Source organism: Schistocerca gregaria, chromosome 3, assembly GCF_023897955.1.
Source record: "Schistocerca gregaria isolate iqSchGreg1 chromosome 3, iqSchGreg1.2, whole genome shotgun sequence".
NCBI classification, from domain to species: Eukaryota; Metazoa; Arthropoda; class Insecta; order Orthoptera; family Acrididae; genus Schistocerca; species Schistocerca gregaria.
In genome coordinates, this window is record NC_064922.1 from 341,166,059 (window position 1) to 341,182,851 (window position 16,793).

Sequence of the window (16,793 nt, forward strand, 5' to 3'; positions counted from 1 at the left end):
TCGAAGTATCTGGGCTCGCACATCAGTATTGGACCATTGCAAAATAGAGTAACGTCCTGTTTGCTGACGAGAAAAGGATTGGTTTGCGACCAGATACTAGAAGCGTTAGGGTTTTGAGAAGCGGTATACCACATCTACAGCAATTTAACTGGCCTCCGATGCCTCCAAGAGATCCTACAAACGATTGTAAGGCCGTACAGATGTGAAGTCGGTGGCAGTTTCATCCTAGTTGATGACAATGCAAGACCGCACCGTAACCTAGCAGTGTCTCGGTATCTTCAAAGATGCATCATCAAACGAATGCATTGGCCAGCACAGTCCCCAGACATGAGTGCAATTGATTAGGCATGGGACCTGTCAACAATGGCCGTTACACAGCGGCCGAATCCATATGAAGGTCTTCAGGACTTTACAGGAACTGCCTTTGAGGAGTGAGACCTCATACCCGATGATAAAATTGTGAACTCTTCTAGAGCATGCCTCGAAGAGTGGAAGAGCTCATTAGTGTGCAGGGAGGACGTTCTCAGTACCCAGGACTGATAATGACCATCGTGAGATAAAGTTTTTCACTGTTTTTTTTGGTAAGATGTACAGTTAGGAGAGAGCCTGTTTTGTTTTGTAATGAGTTTTTGTTACTAACCAAAATCGTTCTTGTTTCCAGAAAGAATTACGTTTATTTTGTGGATAAGGTATTGTACAAACTTCAGTGGGTGTACTATAAGAAGTCATTGTAGTAAACTCTACGATAATCCAATATATTTTTGAGGTGTGTAGTTACGTTTCACACCGCCATGTTCACGCTATAGTTCGGATCCCTCTAGCGGTGGAAGGTTGCTTTGCGGGCGCGAAGCGGGAAAATCGAGTGAGTAATACACATGACATCTAACACCTTAACCGATATTGAGAACAGAATAAAAAATTCGGAGACATTACTTTTTAGCATGCCCTCGTTCATACATACCCGACAGACAACTGTAGAGCTGCATGGTAAAGGATAGTTGACATTGCTCCGCATGTTAAGATTTCTTCCTATCGGGTCCCGGAGAAATCTCTACGCGCGCTGTAATTAATCTTGTGTTCGCTGTCTCTACAGAAGCGTTACAAAATGGTTCAAATGGCTCTGAGCACTATGCGACTTCTGAGGTCATCAGTCGCCTAGAACTTAGAACTAATTAAACCTAACTAACCTAAGGACATCACACACATCCATGCCCGAGGCAGGATTCGAACCTGCGACCGTAGCGGTCTCGCGGTTCCAGACTGTAGCGCCTAGAACCGCTCGACCACTCCGGCCGGCTACGTTTTTGGGTTTTTTGAAGAACATAGTTTTACATTTCTGAACATTTGAAGCGAATCGCCAGTGTTTGCACCAATTTGAAATTTTAGTCAGTTTTGATTGGATACTTGTGAAACTTTTTTCAGACAATACCTAATTGCAGATAGCTACATCACCATAAGTCTAAGGTTACTATTAGTGTCTGCCAGGTCAATGGGCCAAACAGATGGTAGGTGCAAGATCCATGGTGTAGGGTGGATGAGAAAGAACAGTCGAATGAAGTTTTGTGAGCTTCTCACGGGTGCGTAGACTTGTGTGAGGCCTTGCGTTGCTATGGAGAGTGATGAACACGTTGAAGTTGTTTCTTCAATTTCACAGCAGTGTGCGGCCAGCCGGCACGAGGGGGATAGGACACGTTTTTTGAGACCTTATTGTGATGATGATAGATTCCTTGCCCAATGACTCACCGTGCTTTAGTGTACCGTGAGTGTCAGGAATCCGGTAAAACATCAAATCTCCGACATCTCTGCGGATGCAAAAAGATCCTGCAAGAACTGAATCAACGACGACTGAAGATAATCGTTCAGCGTGATAGAACTGCAACCCTTTCGCAAACTGCTGCACATTTCGATGCTGGACCATCAGCAAGTGTCAACATGCGAACCATTCAACGAAACATCATCGATATGGGCTTCCGGAACCGAAGGCCCACTCGTGTACCCCTGATGGCTGCACGGCACAAAACAGTACGACTCGCCTGGGCCTGTCAACATCGACATTGGACTGTTGATGACTGGAAACATGTTACCTGGTCGGACGAGTCTCATTTCAAATTGGATCGAGCAGATGAACGTGTACGGGTATGGAGACAACCTCAGGAAGCCATAGACCTTGGATGTCAGCAGGGGACTGTTCAAGCTGGTGGAGGCTCTGTAATGGTATGGCGCATGTGCAGTTAGAGTGGTAAGGGACCCCTGATGCCTCTACATACGACTCCGACAGGTGACACGTATGTATGCATCCTGTCTGATCATCTGCATCCATTCATGTCCATTGTACATTCCAACGGACTTGGTCAATTCCATAGGACAATGCGACATACCACACGTTCAAAATTGCTACAGGGTGGCTTCTTGAACACTCTTCTGAGTTTAAACACTTCCATTGGCCCCAAACTCCCCAGACGTGAAAATTACTGAGCCTATCTGGGATGCCTTGCAACGTGCTGTTCAGAAGAGTTCTCCACCCCATCATACTCTTACGTATTTTTGGACAGCCCTGCAGGATTCATGGTGTCAATTCCCTCCAGGACTACTTCAGTCGAATCCATGCCACGTCGTGTTGCAGCACTTCTGCGTGTTCGATGGGGCCCTACACGATGTTAGGCAGATGTACCAGGTTCCTTGGCCCTTCAGTGTATTATTAAACACAAGCCTTAATTTGAGGAATACATTTCTGAGAATGTGCGTCTAGAGAACAGCATTGCATGGAAGTGAATCACGGACAATGGGTAAACCGGAAGAGGGAGAATAGATGCGTTTGAAATGTGATATTACAAAAGGATGTTGAAAATTAGACGGACTGATAAAGATAAAAAACGAGGACGTTTACCGCAGGATTGACGAGAAGCGGAAAATGAAAACATTGAGAACAAGGAAATGTGTTCAGACATCTAGGAATAACTGCCACAATACTAGAGGCATTTGGTGGAGAGTAAAAACTGTAAGGGAAGAGGTTTAGCTAGTTCTACGTTCTAGGGGACTGATGACCTGAGATGTTAAGTTCTATAGTGCTCAGAGCCATTTGAACCGTTTTTTGTAAGGCAAGACAGAGATTAGAAGAATGAACGAGTAAAAGTATAGTCGCGTGGTATTGTTGGCTGGGAGAACGGTAAGGGACTACTGCTCTCTGCTCAGAGCCATTTGAACCTTTTTTTTTTTTTTGTAAGGCAAGACAGAGATTAGAAGAATAAACGAGTAAAAGTATAGTCGCTGGGAGAACGGTAAGGGACTACTGCTCTCGAATAGCATTTAGGGAAGTGACGAGCTTAAGGTCACCATTCGACGGATAGATCACCATCAACACTGTCACCTGCTCTTATTTCGTAAGAAACTATAGAGAGGTTTGGAAATTACTCCAAGACATGGGCGCTTAAGTCCGCTGATCAGAAATTTCCACAATCATCCCTCCCCTCTTTTGCTGTAAAAGCAAAGGGGAAGCAGCCAACAGCAAATGGCATACGGGGCGGTTACCGATCCAAGTACTATGCACGCCCGACGTAGCTTAATTGCGGTAATCTCACGAGATCCTGGGTATGCAACGAGGCAAGGCTGCTGGTTGTCCAATAAGTAACTGACAACATTCAATGAAAGTATTACTGTGATGCGAGGGTAATCCCAATAGTAAAGTCTCCTATTTTTTATAAGTACATAGACCTGTTTATTTCTACAATGGTTTACATCAGTTTACAGCTTGAATATTTAGCTATTTTTCGACATAATCACCATTTCTGTCGATGCATTTTTGTAGACGCTGTGGCAGTTTTTGTATGCCCATCGGAGCTGAATCGCTTTCCAGCCAAATGTACTTTTAACCTAGGGAACAGGTGATAGTCACTGGGCGCCAAGTCAGGACTATAGGGCCGGTGGGTGATTATGTTCCACTGAAACTGTTGCAGGAGAGCAACGGTTTGCCGAGCGATGCGTGGGCAAGCGTTGTCATGGAGAATGTGTACGTCCTTGCTCAACATTCCTCTTCGCCGGTTCTGAATTGCCCGTTTGCGTTTTTTCAGAGTCTCACAGTACCTGTCAGCGTTAATTGTGGTCCCAGTGATTCAGCTCCGACGACAAGTTGAAAAAAGAGGTTCATAACTTTCTGAACAGCATGGCGGCGAGCTGGTATGACATGGGCGTACAAAAACTACCACAGTGTCTACAAAAATGCATCGACAGAAATGGTGATTATGTTGAAAAATAGCTAAATGTTCAAGCTGTAAACCATTGTAAAAATAAACAGGTCTATGTACTTATACAAAAATAGTAGATCTTACTTTTGGGATTACCCTCGTATAATGAAGAGGTCGGCACTGTTCGTGGCTGTCAAACTATTGCCATCCTTCCCCACCACCACCACTACCAAAAAAAGGAATAGATTTTATTGTTTCCCAGGCACCCCTGACGTAGGTGCCTCGTATCCTCCGTAGCGCGTGCCAGGTGAGAGGGGATGGCGCTCGGCGCCGCCTGCAAACCAGTCTGTTACGTAAAGCGAGGCCGGCGGACTGCGGCGGTTCGTCGCCAGTGCGTGCGATGGCGGCCTAGCATCCGGAGACGCCGGTAGCTCGTTCCCGTACCTCAGCACACAGAAGGCGTACACACGAAAATGACACACAGCGAGAGCGAACCGCTGCTCCGCGACTCCTCGGGGGGTTCTGCGGCATCGGCGGGAAGCGCAAGCAAGAAGGCGAAGCCCGTCTCCTACAGCGCCGTTGCCGACACGTGCTACGTGAGTACACAACGCCATGCGGCCACATCTTTACTAAGATTCGTCTCGTCGTACTCTGCTTCTGTGACCGCAGCTGTCCGAAATCGGACGCTGCAAACATTCTAGCGCTTCCTCTAGCTCTCTGGAGTGTTGCAATCACTAAAGAAGGGGAATTTTCGGTTACGTAACGTATGGAAGTATACCAGCGTTTTCATCCCCACGCAATATCGGTAAATTAAGTGTGAAGAAGAAAAGTAGAGGGTAGTTGAGGAGAAATGATACTGGTAAAACACATACTGTGTGCCTCGCAACATACTCTACTTTCAAGAACGTAGAGATGTACCGGTATGAAATGAGCGTTTTTTTTTTTTTTTTGTGAAAATGAAACTCTAATTTTGAATTGGAAAGTAAAAACATTTTATTCAAAGTACTGACCATTGCTTTCTATACATTTTGACCACCTTTCTAGCACTTTGTGGACACCACGCCAATAGAAATGTTCGTCTTTTGAAGCAAACCAATCAGACACCCAATTTTCGACTTCTTCTTAGGAATCGAAGTGTTCCCCAGCCATTGCGTGTCCCATTGATGAAAACAAATGGTAGTCGGAAGGGGCGAAGTCTGGTGAATGCAACGGGTGAGTTAGCCGCTCCCAACCAAGTGTTTTGATTGTATCCTGAACCAATTTTGCTTTCAGAATGAGATTTTCACTCTGCAGCGGATTGTGCGCTGATATGAAACTTCCTGGCAGATTAAACTGTGTGCCCGACCGAGACTCGAACTCGGGAGTTCGAGTCTCGGTCCGGCACACAGTTTAATCTGCCAGGAAGTTTCATATCAGTTTTACTTTGTTCAAAAATGGTTAAAAATGGTTCAAATGGCTCTGAGCACAATGGGACTTTACAAAAAAAATATGGCTCTGAGTACTATGGGACTTAACATCTGTGGTCATCAGTCCCCTAGAACTTAGAACTACTTAACCCTAACTAACCTAAGGACATCACACACATTCATGCCCGAGGCAGCATTCGAACCTGCGACCGCAGCAGTCGTGCGGTTCCGGACTGAGCGCCTTAACCGCGAGACCACCGCGGCCAGCTGGGACTTACAGTCTGTGGTCATCAGTCACCTAGAACTTAGAACTACTTAAACCTAGCTAACCTAAGGGCACCACACACTTCCAAGCCTGAGGCAGTATTCGAACCTGCGACCGTAGCGGTCACGCGGTTCCAGACTGATGCGCCTAGAACCGCACGGCCACACCGGCCGGATTTTGCTTTGTGTGTAGGTGCACTGTCGTGTAAAAAAATTACTTTGCCCATTCTGGTCTTTTTTCGACCAATTCATAGTTAAAATTGATCATTTGTTGTCTGCAGCGATTAGTACTCAGTTTCACCGGGTTTTAGAAGCTCATAACACACCACACCTTTCTGATCCCACCAAACACAGAGCATTGTCTTCTTGACTAATTGATCTGGTTTTTCAGTCGATGTTGATGGTTGTCCCGGATTAACCCATGATTTTTCCCGTTTAGGATTCTTAAAATAAATCCATTTTTCATCGCCAGTAACAATTCGATGCAAAATTGATTTTCTTTCATGTCCTTGAAGCAAAATTTGACAAATGGTTTTTCGGTTTTCCATCTGTCTTTCATTCAATTCATGTGGCACCCATTTTCCACAAATTTGGATTTTTCCCATAGCTTTCAAACGGTCAGAAATTATTTGTTGTGCAACATTTAGCATTGCTGCCGTTTGCTTCTGACTCAGAGTATCATCTTCATCCAATATTGCTTGCAATTCGGCGTCTTCGAACTTTTTTGGTGGTCTTCCACGTTCTTCATTTCTTACATCAAAATCATTACTTCTGAACCGTTGAAACCACCTTTTGCATGTTGCTCCTGATAGAGCATTGTCACCATATGCCTCGACAAGCACTCGATGCGACTCTGCAGCACTTTTTTTTCAAATGAAAACAAAAAATTAATGCTTTCTGCAAATCATCACTTCCTGGTACAAAATTCGACATTGTTAACACGATGAAAGCATATGATGTTGTTTGTTCCATGACTTGATGTATACTAAATATCTTTGACAGATGTCATACCAAGCAAACAAAAAAATTAAGGCTCGTTCACAACAAATGTTCCCTGTCGACACATTTGTATCTTAACGCTCATTTCATACCGGTACACCGCAGTATATTCCCGAATATAAGCCGCATATTTTCCTCGTCATTCGGCCACGAAAAATTCCGGCGCGACTGATTTTCGCGTACAGGTATTTTTACGCAACGTAGAACGGGGATCTTTGTTCAAATTCCTGGCCCTAGGTGTTATTTTTCCTTGGTGTGGGGACGGAAACGGGGTCCCCTCAGCTTCATGATGGCAACTGAGGAGCTACTTGAATCATACATAGACGTTCCAAGGTCTGGAAGTCGACAGCGGCCTGAAGAGCAGTGTGCTGACTCCATAACCCTCCATACATCGTCCGCATGACGCCACAAAGTGGAGAATGACACGGATGCCGGTCGAATCCGCTTGGTCTTCGAAGACCGATCGCATAGTTAAAAATCACTGCCGCGGTGGAACTGGTACAGTAACTGTAATAAATCTTTAGAACAGAAAAAACAGCTGTCTTCGTTGTACAAGATAGGTTTATTTAACCTACACGTGTGACGCGTTTCGCTTATTCTTGGCATCATCAGACAATTGATAAAAATTTTTGCTAATCGTGACCGAGGCGTCATACGTAATTAAGAGTCCCATATAACTGGGAGATAACAGCCAGATAGCCACTGTCAATGATTCATTACATCATCCATAAAAGAATCGCCCCATGAACACAAGTATGGCTTGTTTACATCACTGTGAGCGCGCGCTGTCACGGTGGCTACTAGACTGCCGAAACGCGTCACATGTGAAGATTAAATAAATTTATCTTGTGCAACCAAGACTGTTTCTTCTGTTCTAAGGATCGCGGATTTACATTAGTTTGTTCCTGGGTAGTCGACTCTAGATAATTCAAATTTCACGGAACCGCAGAAAAAATTCGAGTAATTGAGAGTTCAATGTAATGAAAATTTGACTGATCAAGTTGGAATCAAGAAATAGTCGAAATAACGGTACTCGTAGAAAAAAAATTAGAAAAGTAATCAATGATCTTTTTTAACGACATTGCTGCTTGTTAGACATCATCAGACATCACATTTTCTCCGGAATCAGGAAGATGACCCTGCGAAAAACAAATATTTGTGCATTTTATGTTGATGACATAAACTCAATCACTTGAAAATGGCATAAAAGGCCGACCAGGGTCGTAATTAAATAAACAAAAATACTGTCAAATGGCAGTGGATTCATTTAAAAAGAAACTAACCAAATTGTTTTTATTTTTCTCCTTTCGTCGGTTACGTGTGAAAAAGAGCAAGCTATAGAGATATATTTGCGCTAGTAAGCGCCTAATCGATATCAAAAGAAATATCAACGATAAAATAATATAGCAAACACTATAAAACAACCTCGAAACTAAACGCACTGTAGCAGTCGCACCTTGGGGAGGCGCGATGTTGACTGCTATCGTGCTCACAGCTATGCTACGTTACGCGACAACACAGGCATAATTTTTCCCTAACTCAAGAGAAAAATTTGGTCTCCTTGAATGAGAGATAAGGTTCGAGAAAAATCAACAACTTCGGAATTCAACGAAGCTGCAATTCAAATTTCAAACTCGCATTATTAATTATATGAAAAACGCATTGGGAAGAGAAGACTCGAAAGATTTGGTTCAAGAAGCGCTGCGATTCCACTTCTATGAGTGGTAGCTAGGACAACGAACTTTGGGAGGAGAGTGACAGAAATACTAACACAGATAAGACACGGACCAGTAGTGAAGTCAAGTGGCATCAGTGAAGACCGTGAGGAGAAGCCTGCTAGGTGTAACAAAATAAAAATGCGGTAAGGGTGCCCAGTGTGAACAACTTTTTTTTTTTATAAACGACTAATGTGACAAATTTTTCTCTATTTTTCTACCACACCCCTCGTCCCCCCACTCCTCCCTACAAATTAAGGCCGCCTTTTATATCTGGGTGCGGCATACCTGTATGTTCATGCCAAGAGTCCGCCAAGGCCACTGCGAATGTTGATATGACAGATGTAAAAAGCTATCTGAGGTTGCGTAATCCATGCCTGCGAATCTCTCACACGTAGTTTAATTAGCATCATGTCTTCTTTGATAGCGATCGTTTTCTCGCCTAGTTGTCTTATTGACACTGCAGGCGTATCTAGCTGATGGCCGTAAATATCAGCTCGTCATGAGTCTCTACCAGCAGAGTCTGCCTCCACGTGGGTGGGTGTGTTTGTTATTACTTCACCTTGATTTAGTTTATTTCCAGGTGCACAATCAGCATTTAGATAACTGCCTGATGAAATGTTAAGCCACTAGATTCCCATCTGGGAGGCGTAATATTAAGATCCCACTCAGGTCTCATTTATGAGTGCTGTGTGTGTGTGTGTGTGTGTGTGTGTGTGTGTGTGTGTGTGTGTGTGTGTGTGTGTTCGTTTGTCTGTGTATTTAGTAATCACATAAAGGCGAATTCCGGTGTTTACATCAACAAGTCATGGCAGATTCGCCCTCCATCACTGTCCAAGCAAAGTGCATGCTGCGTCTCTAATTACCTTCATATCTACTGGGCCTTAAACGCTAATCCTTCAAACATTCTCCCACTCGTTTGATGTAGTTTCATTAGAACACTGACTTCTTTGGTAACGTTTTTTCTATTGTCCGTGTTCTCTGTCGAAAACACAAACTGATGATATGGGGAGCTTCTAAGAGTAATGATTCAGCAGGTTGGTACAATAATTAGAAAATATGGACCTGTACTCGGTAGAAATGTGGCTCGAATCTTCATTCGGCAATATTGGTTCAGCTTTCCGACTGAGCCGTACGAGAAGCAGCTGCAATGTTAGGTAGTAGTAAGTCCATGACTACAACGAAATTACGTTTTTTAAATTACATTTTTAAAACGCGCTTTGTAAAATGTAACCTTTCAAAGCCGGAACGGAAATGTCTTACTCATTTAAATATTTATCGTTGTTGTGCTGTAGTCCGGCTACCACGACGCAATAGAGCGGAATATTTATGAGTGCAGCTACAGTGGTAAACAGACAACGTAAAAATTTTAGTTTTTGTGTTTCCCTTAATGCGAAGTATGCTTATTGCAGTTTCTTTCCCCGAATGTGACAATACCGTCTTGAGAGACCTCGGTATTAACATGACGTTAAAATCCTTCCTGCCCCGTGTTTGTATACACAAGAGACTACCCCTACACAGTTTTCAAAGCTATCACGTTGACAGCGTCTTTTTTCCTTTTTTCTTCGTGAAATCTGCGCCAAGTTCTCATATTGAAACAAGTGGAAATGTAACACTGTAAGACTCCAGAATGAGATTTTCACTCTGCAGCGGAGTGTGCGCTGATACGAAATAAGTTTATTATTTCCTTATTATTATTAAGACTCAATAACGGAAGCGAATTTTTTTAGCCTGGAATTTTCATTTTTATAGGCAGCTTGCAAAGTTTTAACTTATAGTAATGATTTGGACAAACCAAAGAGAATACTATCTGTGTAGCTGTTGTTTTCATGTATAGTCAGTTACACAAGGCCATTTCGCCACATTTTCACCAAAGAATCGTCAGTAGTGCTCCACTGCAATATTTTGCACTGCAAATTTAGGTTCTTGCATTCAGAGCACTTCGTCGACATGTATTACTGTATTCCTTCTATGTTTCACTTACGAGTGCTTCTCAAGCTCCCTTAGTGTTTATCGCTCACGTAACTGACACTGTTTATTATACGAAGACAGCTTTTCCATCTGTCGTGCGGTGGTTGTCTCTCTCGCTCTCTCGTTCATCTCTTCGTGCCACAAGACGTTTAATGACCTCATTTGTATCTCGCCGGAGATCTATAGTGTTTCCAGTCGCTGGGTGGCGGTTATCTGAAGTTCTCTTAGTAGGTTGGACAGTCACCTGTTAGAGCTTTTTGCTGTTTTCTGGATATATAACATTAGTTTTCGTAAAGTTATTTCGGAAACATCAGTCAGTGCACATCGATTCCAACCACAGCAGAGCTCTCGTCTTTCCCCAGACTCAACGTCAACAATAACAACGAATCTAATCTACAAATTACAATCTCTATCTTTCGTTTGCTACAGTTCGGGAAAGTCTATTAATGATCATGCCCATCCCATTGCAGATGTCAACGTTTCCATTGCTTTGCTTACCTTTATGTCCTTCAGTTTTTGAGCGAACCACATATTGTTTATTATTTCCTTATTATTATTTTTACATGGCTATAATGAGCGGCTTAACACTGTGGAAACGCCATCCATTTGCTAATTTCTTTAACAGTAACTTGTCTCCAATAAAAGCTGCAATTTTTCACTCGATGATGAATTAATTATTCTCTTTAAGTGGCATGTTTATATTCACAGAATGTAACATATGGTAGTAAATTTTAGTCAGTTCTCTACATGGATCCAAGTGAAACACTCTGAGACCTAAAAAAAATTGCATTTTACCTTCGGTCGAGACCTGTCGCTATCTAAGATTAACACTCCTTCTCTGACTAGATCCTAAACGTACATTACTAAGTAACCGGTACAAATCATGTTGTGAGGGAGTGCCGCCCTGAGAATTTAAATGAGAAGTAGATATGATAAGGTGACGGGAATATTCTGATCATCATATTCGTCGGTAAAGTCCTGACTGAATCCCAGATCAGCTCGCAGTGTGGTAAGATATGTGGGGAGGGTAGCAACGCTGATGGTAATTCATTCGTCGGATGTGTTTGGGAAGCTAATTTGGCCACGTTGGCTCTGTTGGGATGCATATGCTGTTACGTCACCTACTAATAACTTCTTTCTTCTCTCACATCGTTATCAGCAATACAAACTCAGAACTAAAATGCATGTCTTTAACATAATCGCCTAGAGATGAAACTATTATATCTGCGACATAACGCGCACTTTGCGGTCGCGCTATAGCTGATTTTCACAAGGGAAGAAAAGTTTCTTGGTTTGCTGGCTAAAATTATCCCTTGGGGTTTTTCTAGTAAAAAACACTACGCTACTTTACTTTTCTGTTGCTAAGGAAGTGAAAAAAATTGCCATTTGCTTTTGAATTTTATCAGAATAGAGTTTACATGCTTATATAACACCTGGCTGTCACGTGGTCGTTCGACCAGGTATTGTATAACCAACTGACTGTTCCGTGCTGAGAAACTCCGAAGCAACATTTTCGTTTTACTGTTGGCAACTGTGGATTTTCGGAGGTCACTTAAACATGACCTTCATCTCGATCAGAACTTGTTTCAGCAACTAGTTCTGGCAGCGATTTTCTGTTTTCGCCGTTTTCCTCTACTCGATAGTTTTTTTTTAAATTAATTACCTTTGCTAAGTCATGAGCACTATTGATCTGATTACAAGTCAAATGATCTTAGCATATGCCGTTTTTTCGCCTGCTTCGCTGCTAATTAATCACGTCGTTGGTTGATTACCTGGAATACTCATGCTATGTCTCCAAGTGGAGTCTTTAAATACGGTTGTGTTGCCTACGACCCTGCCTACGATGCATGGCACCCTCTCGCTTGGCGGCCTGGAATACCACAGGGCAGCCGGGACGCAAGACGTTAAGGAGCAATTACTGTGACTTAACGAGGTCAATGAACTCTCTACATGCATTGGCGTTACTGAATATAACCTCTCCCAGCAAGGTCGTTAACCAACTGAGTTATTTCAAATAAAAGCCTTGCGATTTATCTTTTGCAGGATAAGCTAGAATTATTAAACGGCCAACAGAGCACAAAACAAACGAAAAGGTACCAAAAAGAAAATAGAAGTTGTAGGTGGAATATAGTACAAACGGATAATTATTGCAACATGAAAGACAGTCATAAAGCTTTATTATCACTTTGAAAAAATAAAGTTACATGATAAATGTTTTGTTTATTTGTTGGCAAATATCAAGACTGCGTACACTTACCCGCAAATAAACAGAAACTTAATCATGTGACTTTATTTTTTCAATATGACAATTAAAATTTTATGACTGTTTTCTATGCCAGGACGCTTTGTAGTTTAAATTCTCACGATAACTATGACTTTTCTAAGTAGTTTTCGTGCATAGTACCACTCTTCTCTAATGTTGATTCCTTACTGTATTTACAAATGCCAAATAAGTCACTTATTCCGACTGCTCTTAAGAAAGTTTCTTGTAATCAACTTTTTAAAGAGATTGAATCCAACATTGTACGTAAAATGATGATTAAGAAGGTGAATTTAATATCCCGTCGAGCCTGTGTGGAATAAGGATCCGGATGAAGATCAATCGTGTGCTTTACAAAGGGTCACCTCGGTATTTGCCTTACGTGGTTTAGAGTAATCACTCAACCTCCAATTCTGGAAGACTGGGCGGGGGTTTGAACCGCCGTCTTCCAGTATACGAATCCAGTGCCTTATTCACTGCCCCCACCTTGCCGCGAAAGCAGCAAGCGAGAAACCGACTCGCAGAACATGTTTCGCCGAGGTAACATTCACCCGAGACTTTTTGTTTTGTGACCTTGACATCTGTTCCTACAGCACTGCGGCGAAAATTTCAGGTATCCTAGCAGAATCTTCCTTTAATAAGAACATATTACTCAAAAGTGAATCATCATGAAGAAATACACTGATGGAAAAAAAACACAACACTAAAAAATAATTAATGTAGAAGTTTTGGGAATACATTCGTCTAGGTAATATATTTAAGTGATTAACATTACAACATCGCAGATTGATGTAAGCGGGAGATAAACCACTGAAAATGTGAAATTCTGACACATTAACAACCGGCGTAGCCGCCAAAATGTTGGATGCAAGCGTGCATGCATTATGTTGTACTGGTGCTGGGTGTCAGTCAGTTCGTGGGATGGAGTTCCATGTCTGTTGCACTTGGTCGGTCAATACAAGGACGGCTTTTGCTGTTTGCAGATGACGCTAGAGTTGCAGTCCGACGATGTGCAACATGAGACAGATCTGGTGATCGAGCAGGCCAAGGCAACATGTCGACACCCAGTAGAGCATATTGCGTTACAACAACGGTGTCTCGGTGAGCACTGTCCTGCTGGAAAACACCCCCTGGAATGCTGTTTATGAATGGCAGCACAACAAGTCGAATCACCAGACTGACTTACAAATCGGCAGTCAGATTGTTTGGTATAACCCAGGCCATAACTCGAAGTCTAGGTCCAGTGTCTCTAGCATGCAGACTGGGTGGTTGTAGGCCCTCAAATCGCCTCCTCCCAACCAACTCACGGCCATCACAGGCACCGAGACAGAACCAGCTTTCATCAGAAAACACAACAGATCTCCGCCCTGCCGTCCAATGAGCACTCGCGTAACACCACTGAAGTCGCAAATGGCGGTGGTCTGGAGTCAGTGGAATGATACTTAAGGATGTCGGGCCTGGAGCTAGCCTTGAAGTAACCGATTTGCAACAGGTCGTTATGTCAGTGTGGTGCCAAATGCTGCTCAAATTGCTGCTGCAGACGCAGTACGATGCACTAGAGCCATACGCCGAACATGATGGTCTTCTCTCTCGGTAGTGTCATGTGGTCGTTCAGAGCCCGGTTTCCTTGCGACAGGACATTATCGAGACCACCGCTGTCAGGAGTCATATACAGCAGTTACATTCCCGAGAGGTCTCCCTGCAGTATCATAGAAGGAACATCCAACATCTCGTAGCCCTATTACACGACCTCGTTCAAACTCAGTATAGTGCTGACAATGGCATGTTTGTCGCCTTGTAGGCATCCTTGATTAACATCAACTCACTATATCCAACCTCGAATGTAACAACGCTCAAGACCGTTACAGCGTGTATTTAAAGCAAACATGATCTGCATACTCATATTGGCACTGCTAGCGTCACTCTTATGCAACTGGTGGGAAATTTGAATAGACACCAACTTTCAGATGTAGAAACACGCACAACCTCTTCTTCGTGTTGCGATATTTTTTCCATTAGTGTAAATGGACAGCGCGATATTAGATTGTAATGAGACATAAGAGTCGAACAACTGAGCTACCTTGTATTTACGAAAGCAGCACTTTTTTCAAACCCTTGCGAAGGGAAGTAAGAAACTGAGTATGTCACTGGCGAACGGGAGGTCTGAACAGAGTTGGATTTATCGTCCTACTGCAAAGGGTAAATACTCTTAAACCAATAACTGTCTCAGCGACGTTTTAGAGAACGATATTATATCCCCCTCTCAGAATAATCCGAAGCAGCTATATAAACAGTTATTTAGACTAAATTTCTAGTTGCCATGATGAATGGCAGCTTGTTCTAAATGTAGAAAAATGTAAGATAATGCAGATGAGTAGGAAAAATAATCCAGTAATGTACGAATATTGCATTTGTAGTGTACTGCTTGGCACAGTCATGTCGATTAAATAATTAGGCACAACGTTACAAAGCGATATGAAACTGAAATAGCACGTAAGGACGATAGTAAGGAGGGCAAATGATCCCCGCAGGTTACAGGGATAGTTTCAGGAAAGTGTGGTTCGTCTGTAAACGAGACAGCGTGTGGAACACTATTGTGACCCATTCTTGAGTACTGCTCGAATGTTCGGGATCCCTGCAAGGTCGGATTAAAGGAAGACAGCGCAGCAATTCAGAGGCGGGTTGCTAGATTTGTTACTGGTAGGTTCGATCGAGAAGCGTTTTACGGAGGTGCTTCGGGAACTCAATGGGGGAGGCGACGTTCTTCTCGAGAAACTGAGAAAATGTAGAGAACCGACATTTCAAGCTGATTGCCGAACGATTCTACTGCCGTCAAAGTACGTACATTTCGCGTACTATGTGACAGAGATAAGATAAGAGAAATTAGGGCTCGCACGGAGGCATATAGACCGCCGTTTTCCGCTCGCTCTATTTCCGAGTGGAACAGAAACGGAAATGAGTACTGGTGGTACAAGGTACCCTCCGCCACGCAACATGAGGTGGCTTGCGAAATATGTATGGAGATGTGGATGTGAATTGATCAGAGACTTGGCCGCGCGGGATTAGCTGGGCGGTCTCAGGCGCTGCAGTTATGGACTGTGCGGCTGGTCCCGACGGAGGTTCGAGTCCTCCCTTGGATAATTTAAGTTAAGTAGTGTGTAAGCTTAGGGACTGATGACCTTAGTAGTTAAGTACCATAAGATTTCACACACATACATGCAACAAAGTCTTGAAAAGCATCTTGCTGTGAGTGTTCAAATATTGCCTTGGCGCAACAATATGCGTTTTTTATGAAGGTAACGACACGTAGTGCTCTGTATGAAAATCGCTGACTGCGCTGTGTGCAGTCTGTGGCTGGTTTGACTCATTGTTGGAGTATTCGCTAGTGTACGGTTAGGCAGTTGGATGGGAACAGCACGTAGTGTTGGGCAGTTGGATGTGAGGTAAATACATTGTTTGTTCTCTACCAAAATCTTTCATTTGCTAACTATGCTTATCAGTAGTTAGTGCCTTCAGTAGTTAGAATCTTTTATTTAGCTGGCAGTATTGGCGCTCGCTGTATTGCAGTAGTTCGAGTAACGAAGATTTTTGTGAGCTAAGTGATTCATAAAGGGTATCAGTTATTGTTAGTCAGCTCCATTCGTTTCTAGGGATTATTGAAAGTCAGACTGCGTTGCGCAAAAATATTGTGTGTCTGTTTAGAAGATCAGAATAAGTAAAGAGAAAGCTGTCTGAGTACGTTCAGTTTTACTCAGCTGCTTCTGGAGAAATTAGTGTCAAAATGAAAGATTTTGTAGAACTTTTTACGACTCATATTATTCGTTAAGAGGAATGTAAAATGATACAAGATGCCCTTAGCATACTGCACAACCCGTAGTTCTAAAATTCGTAGTTGTCCTTGCAGGCATATGTTACGAAAGTCAGATTTTATCATAATCCACGAAATATGTCACTTTGCGCTACATTAGAACAGAATATCTTGTACAAATATTTCCGT

The 16,793-nt window shown here is 42.9% G+C and overlaps 1 protein-coding gene across 1 annotated transcript in view; it reads left to right on the forward strand.

Annotated features, from left to right (window-relative positions):
* The first annotated feature begins 4,524 nt into the window (after positions 1–4,524).
* The window catches only part of LOC126356039 (protein white-like), a 225,581-nt gene continuing 213,312 nt past the window's right edge, over positions 4,525–16,793 (forward strand). Inside the window, exon 1 of the mRNA XM_050006715.1 lies at positions 4,525–4,777. Coding sequence (XP_049862672.1) covers positions 4,655–4,777 — 123 coding nt within the window. The 5' untranslated portion in view covers positions 4,525–4,654. The remainder of the gene's footprint in view (positions 4,778–16,793) is intronic.